Genomic DNA, 7,239 nt, shown 5'->3' with positions numbered 1-7,239 from the left:
GTTGCTTTTTGCTCTAAGACCTAAAACTCAGGACACTTTATTGGTTGTTTAAGTTAAAACATAATGTTTTTCTTGTTTCACAGGTATCGTTCAATAATTTTCAATAAAATAAGATTGGAATATTGAAGGTTTATGCTATCAGTTATTAAAAAATGAAAAAATGGTATCAGCAGGTTGGGCTTTTAAAAGATTGGTGATCAGTGATTGGTCAGAAAATTGTGACCGGTGTACCCCTATTGACGACAAGTCAACCCTGAAAATTTCCAATATTCCCAAGCAAACATTCCCATGGAAATTTTTAGGGAACTTCCTGAAATTTATCTGAATTTTTCCACCCTTTTGCAACCCTACGTATAACTGAAACTTTATTTAAAAATTCAGCCTCAAATTATTTTCAATTTTGATTCAACTTAAATCACTTAGCAGCCACCAGTTGTAACTGATCCCATTTACACTCAGCTGGCACATCCACTGGGGTCAATTGTTTTAGGACACATCTGAATGTGATCTGCATATGAGATCACAGGATGACCAACTTAACAGTGAGCCACAGTGGCCCCAGAAAATAGGAAAACTAGCTGTGTTAACTCAGTATAAAAAGATGAATGAGTCCAGATCTTGATATTAAAAGTGTGGGTGCATGTCAGCTTCTAGCTCCCAGTAGGAGTCACATTGCCATCCTGTAACTAAACAAATGCTCTTGATCTCAAACCAGTGAAAAAACAGTTGGTTTTGCTCTGAATATGTTAGATGTGATTTCAGCCGTGTTTAAAATTAGACATGAAAACACTTCATTCATAATAATAGCCTGCTCATAAATGTTGATGAAATTCATGGTTCAAAAATTAGACTTTAGTGACTCATCTCTCCACAGGGGCCAATCAGAATCCAGCTGCTCTCAGCGGTGAAACAATCACAGCAGCGTTTGAGCAAAGCATAAGGCACAGAGCCTGCGAAACTAAGCTTATACTGTTTACCTCTGGTTCCACTTTCAGTCCCAGGTATTCCTGAAATAAGTGTGTACACATAGGAACAAAGTGAAAGTATTTCTCCTCAGGCTTTCCAGTGAGAGGGGTTTAGGCTTTGTCGGAGTTAAAATCCAAATAAAGCTCAAACACTATCATTAACAATGGAACGTCCTTTTATTTCACAGGAGTAAACACACCACCTGACAACAGCATGTAAAGCTTAAATGAGAAAGACAAAGAGAGAGGCTCAAATTCCTCACTTCAGTACTAAACACCACTTCATCTACTATGTACAAAGGGCGTGGGAATCAGCCCCACGTTCATTCACTTAGTTGTAAAAGGACAGCGTGGAATAAATACACTTCTTACTTATATTTACATTAATGTTTAATATAAACAAATACCTGTTGTACAAATTGCACTTGTCGATGGCCGTGAGGTAAAACGGTGAAACACATTGTGAGCACTACAGGAGTACAGTCACTCTGACAAATGCCTCGCGCCAGTCCAAAGCTTATTAATAAATATTAATTACGGTGCGCCAGGGGGGTCATTTTTAAGAGAAACAGCGCGCTGGGATTAATTTAAAGGATGAAGATATAACCCCACATCTTCATATGGATTATCATTGGAAAAAACAGCACAAGACTTGAGTTCAGTAAAATAAGAAACGCTTTGAACTACAAGAGAACGTCCTGTTTTCAGAACCTGCGTCTTTATTTATTTATTTCATCCATTTAATGCGATTGTGCAGTTTCAGGGCAAATTGGCGTGTCTTGAAAAATATCCGTTTTCATATATTCCGATTCCTCATTTTAAATATGGCTTTTAAATACATTAAATACATAAAATAGGCTCATTTATAGGCTTCTACAAGTTCGTGCGCAAACCTCTCCAGAAAAGACTCCCATGCTCAAAGAGAAAACGCCCGTTTTCAGTCACAGTTTGTCAAGATCCAACCCAAAAGTTCGTTTTGTTTTCTTCACAGCTGAGATTCAGAGTGTGACAGTTTAACACCCCCCACCAGGCTGCTGTCACTATTATCCAAAGCACCGCAATCCGACCACATCCCCAGCGTGCCAGGATCCAGAGCCGTGACGAAGCCCCCGGAGCATCGGGACAGGTCGCAGGAGCTGATGTGCAGCCTGCGGTCCGCTTGCCTGGGGCAGCACAGCAGCCTCTTGAAAGCCTTCCTGAAATCCGGGCTCCTGCAGTAAATGATGGGGTTAAAGGCTGAATTCACGTACCCCAGCCAGTTCAAGAACACGAAGAGGTTTTTGTCCACCACGTCTGCGCAAAACACCCGCACCACGTTGACAATAAAGAAAGGCAGCCAGCATAGAGTAAACGTCCCCATGATGATGCCCAGGGTTTTGAGCGCCTTCTGCTCCCTGAGCGCGAGGATCTTAGACGGCCTCTTCTTGCACTTGGAGGTCAGGCCAGTTAATGTGTTGTGAAACCTGCCCTCGCACTTGTCAATCTTTCTCAGCTGCTTTTTCGCCTCTCTGTACACTCTGGCGTAAACAAAAATCATGACCAGAAGAGGAATGTAGAAGGAAATGATGGATGAGGAGATGGCATAAGCTCTGTTTGTGACAAAGTCGCAACATTCAGGGTCGTCGTAGCAGGCTGTGTCCACGCTGTCCCGGGACCAGTGCATGAGGATGGGGAGAAAGGACACGAGCGCAGAGATGGCCCAGACTACACACACAACCGCTTTTGCGCGAGCTTTGGTTAATAAGCTTTGGTAGCGGAAAGGCGACGTGATGGCCACATATCTGTCGATGGCGATAACGCACAGGGTCTCGATGCTGGCGGTGACGCAGAGGACATCCACTGAGATCCAGAACTCGCAGAAAAAGGAGCCGTACTGCCAGGAGCCGCGCACCTCCAGCGCAGCGCCAAACGGAACCACAAGCAGCCCCATAATGAGGTCCGCGCTCGCCAGGGACACAATGAACACATTGGTGAGCGTCTGCAGCCTCTGCGTCCTGGCTATGGCCACTATCACCAGAATATTCCCAAACACGATGCAAAGGACGATCAAACCCATCACCAGGCTCATCCCCGCCATCCACTGCTCAGAGGAGTCCGTGGCGGAGCCCGGTGCGTCGGACGCACCGCTCCCGGAGCCATTCTGGAAGTTCACAGACGAGGACGCGCCGCCGTCCCCCATGACGGGCTGCTGCGCTGGGTGTGGGACCAGTATGGGTTCATCCAGGCTAGTGCAAGGTAGCCTTTTTTCTGTCTGCACGAGCCACTGATCTCTACTCCCGTCGCGCGCCAACTCCACCTGGAGCTCCTCTCTGCTCAGCCTGCGCGAGCTGCTGCTGCACTGAATGGGACATGAGAGCAGGCGGTGACATCAGAGCTCCTCAGGACCAATCAGCGCTGCTTAGCAAATTCTTAACAATGAAGTCGATAAAGCAAAACAACAACTGGACCCCAGAGATTTAGAATGTAAGCAGGAAGAAATATTGGAGGTGAATGAAAGACATTTTGGACGGGTTTGAGTCTGAGTCACGTCCTTAACATCACATTTCAAGTATATTTCCCGAGGTTCCCCAAAATGAGGCAGGGCTAGCAAAGAATTATAAAACTAAACTCCAAATTCGAGATTCTGAGAATTATGAGATAGGGATCAAGTTTTATGCTTTTCTTCCCGGGTCTAAAGTCAGAATTTTTTTAAAAAAAAACCCACCTCTTTTTATTATTATTATTATTATTATTATTATTATTATTATTATTATTATTATTATTATTATTATTATTTAACTATTATATAGGCTACCCTAATTTTTCAATGGCTAGTCCTCTTCTGTGTGTAAGACAGATACACAGTTTAACCTTTTTGATCCTCATGATTATTTTTGATGAAATTTATGATTAACTTCTGAAACTCTCGTCAGCCTTTTGATGTCCATCATCAAAATTTGTGGGTGTGGTTTCAACTTCCTCCAAATATTCACCCAAAGAAGACTCAAGTAATGATTATGCGGTAAAAATAAGGGCGGACCTGTCTCCGTCAAAGCACCTGTCTGTTTCACTCTTTACTTAGAATTCCTCACAGGAGCTTTAGAATAGAATAGAATAGAATAGAATAGAATAGAATAGAATAGAATAGAATAGAATGTACTTTGTTTATCCCTGAAGAGAAATTCAGGTGTTTGGCAGATGAAATTATATATAAAGATATCTAAAAAAAAAAAAAAAAGGATCATGAGGTCAAGACAGGCTAGCTTTTGACCTGAACCTGAGTGTTCATCTCGTGCAGAATTAAGGAAAAAGTGTGTAAGTTAGCTGCAGGTAGTTAAAATCTCACAGCTTTGATGAACCCATCAGCTTTCAGTTTTCTTGTGCCTATGGTGCCTTAATAAAACAGAATTTTTCTCATGAAAATGTGTTTTCATATTTAAAATCAAACAGCTGATGGCAGTACACCATGAAGGCTTTGATCTTCTAAACAGGCAGAAACATTGAAGGGAACCAGAGTTGTGTGAATGCTAGAGAGAAGTTGTTCTTCTGACCTCTGTGTGACCACATGCATTTGATTTAGAAATTTGGGTTTAATGATATCAAATTGCATAGAATATAAATTATAGGTAGATGGTTTATGTAACTAGACTAGTGTTAGACTACACCAAAGATTTGACGCCAGGTGACTCTTCTTAGCAATACTGCAGAGAGAAAATCAAAACAAACTCTGCTCATAAGTTAAGGTCATACTAAAAACAATGGTTATATGGTAAAACTGTATAATAAATTACATTTGAGAAATTAGTTGATTGGCAACATGAGTGTTGGTAAAACATTTTTCTTATTGCCCACCATGTTGATGACTTCACTGTCATCACGCTCGCTTTTTTAAGACGTTCTGACATGCGCAGGTGTTCATCTGCATTTTCCAACTCAGAAACTTGTTCTTTCAACGTGTCTTAACATGAATACAGCAGTAAACTGTTAGCAAGCCAATTGGTTGATGTTTGGACTTAAAGACAAACTGAGGCGTTCACATCTTAGTTATCTGATGTAAAATATGTAGGAATAAAAGTGCCAAATTTCAAAAACATCTTTTTTTTAAGTAAGAGAAAAAACGTAGTTCAGTGAAAACACTATCACCTGCTTTGTTACAACACAGAGTGCACACAATGGCGGCTCCCTCTGTGCTCAATGACATCCCTGTTTGTGAACCTAAGGACCCGGCCCTGAAGCTGTGACACGACCTGACCCTGCATAACAAAGCTCATCTCATGAGTCAACAGCGTCAGAACTTGGTTGTAGACCTCAGGGGGTTGCAGTCACCTCCAAGTCAGGAGGATAAAATAATAGTACACTAAGCTTTAGGGTTTTTCTGTGCTGCTCTTCAAGAACTCATAAAAAGAACAACCCTCGAGTTACTGCACATCGACTGATTTGAGTCGAGACAAAAGATGATTTATTTGACTTATTCAAAACCTTAAAATAACTGGAAAAATAAAAATAATAGTAGCCATTGTGTGGGCATGAATTTACTGCCTTATTTTTGTGTCTGATTTAGGGGGCTGCCTCGGGAGGATTTGATCTTGTGTCACAAGGTTGCCTAAAATCCGGCTCCTGCCCTGCATATGTCTGCCGGATGTCTGCGGAGCTGGAGAGAAGCTCAAATAAAAACTGATCACAGGGAAGCCTGTACAGGCTGTAAAAACATGTGATTTTTTTGGTGTAAACTTATTAAATATCACATCTTAAAATCTGTACAATCAAACCAAAACTACCAACAGGGACACTACTGGAGATAAATGATTCAGGTGGACTGACTGATGATGAATTTCAAGCGCATCCGATGTAGCTCAAAAAGCTGTTACCCCAGAAAAATACCCTTAAACCCTTGCAACAAATTCTCATCTCTCCTGCTGAATTGGTTTCTCTTGGAGGCAACATTTATAGCGTTTGCACCTCTTCAGATTTCCACATTTTTGTACAACTGTTCTCTTACTTTTGTTACAGAATGACCGCAGAGTGCTCTCAGCCACTGAACAGCAGCTACCTCCCACATAACTTCATGCAAGTTTTGCAAGCCACAGTTAAGAGAAGTGGAGCCTGTTCAACTTGACTTAACAGCTTGACCTCCTGCGTCAACAGCAGCGCGGGGTCAAGGGCCAAAGTTGAGTTCATATTTCAAAAAGTTTGCTTGCAGAGGGAGTAGCAGATAAACTGGTTTGATGTGTTCAGGTAAAGTGAGGGAACTACTCATTGTACAACTTTCTACACCTGCTTGTTGAGCTTTTTTAACATCTTCCTACATTGTTTCACAGGTTGAGAATATTAGGTAATCTCATACACAGATCTAATATTAACCAGAAGCAAATGTGCTCAAATGTTTCAGCTATTAAACACCTGTGAAATGGATTTTTCCTCACCTCTGAACCCTGCTGTGGTTATTACTTTTTGTGAAAACTTCAAGCTATCATTACACAACCCTAGTAATAAATCTGTCCTCTTATCTTTCACACTTTCAAGGATCAGGGACAATCATGCATAGTTGTATGAATCATATGATTGTCATAAGAGCGGTAACAAGCGCCTGAGAAAGCTTACATACAAACCTTTTTGTGCTGGTAAAAAAGCTGTGTGACAAATTTTGCTCTTATTTGATCATTGGAATACAAAAACCACATGAGCATGCTTTTAATTGTGGATTAGCTTTAATCTATCATATGACAACGTGGGACATCACTGGAAGAAAACAGGGGAAGTGGAAACACTAATTACAGCCTTTAAATGTGAAGGTGTCAGTGTGCCAGTGCAGACTCTCTGTGTTTTTTAATGGGCATGTTGATGGAGCTTGTGTGTGTATGTGTGTTTGTGTGTTTGTGTGTGTGGTCTCTCTCTGGCAGCAAAGACAGCAGCCAGAAGCACACAGGGTTAATGATGCTGTCAAAATGACAGTGAAGGGAGCGACTTATGGGGACTGAGGGATGAGACAGCAGGCATACTCAACTGGAGGGTGAGAAGAGAGGCAGTAATGACTTTTAGAGTAATTATAGCATCCCTAGCCCCAGAGTTAACCTGTTCCTCTTTATTCTGTGAAACATTTCCAAAAATGTGGTGCCAAATAAACACGCAACACTGCTGCAAGTTTTTAACCTAATTACTGGGGGTCAGGGGTTCAAATTTTAATAAAATGTTGCATGTTTATTTACGTAGCCTATAAAGTGCCATGTAGCTATCCTAAAGCTCATGAGGCTAGCTAACAACAAGCACTGACTGATTAGAAAGCCCAACAAAAAAC

At 41.5% G+C, this 7,239-nt stretch overlaps 1 protein-coding gene across 1 annotated transcript; it reads right to left on the bottom strand.

Moving 5' to 3' along the window:
• Window positions 1-1,118: 1,118 nt before the first annotated feature.
• Window positions 1,119-3,304, bottom strand: adrb1 (adrenoceptor beta 1). The gene has a single exon (XM_074662570.1). It carries the CDS (start codon window positions 3,142-3,144, stop codon window positions 1,951-1,953), a length of 1,194 nt encoding a protein of 397 aa, XP_074518671.1. The 5' UTR covers window positions 3,145-3,304; the 3' UTR covers window positions 1,119-1,950.
• Window positions 3,305-7,239: the final 3,935 nt, after the last annotated feature.

The sequence above is a fragment of the Halichoeres trimaculatus genome, unplaced genomic scaffold, assembly GCF_033239565.1.
Source record: "Halichoeres trimaculatus isolate MK-OKI-2021-1 unplaced genomic scaffold, fHalTri1.1 fHalTri1_scaffold_23, whole genome shotgun sequence".
Taxonomy (NCBI): Eukaryota; Metazoa; Chordata; class Actinopteri; order Labriformes; family Labridae; genus Halichoeres; species Halichoeres trimaculatus.
This window is presented reverse-complemented; position numbering and strand designations above follow the sequence as displayed.

What these genes read in the sequence shown, in the direction of transcription:
- adrb1 (XM_074662570.1), bottom strand. Translation starts at nt 3,144, where the DNA reads ATGGGGGACGGCGGCGCGTCCTCGTCTGTGAACTTCCAGAATGGCTCC.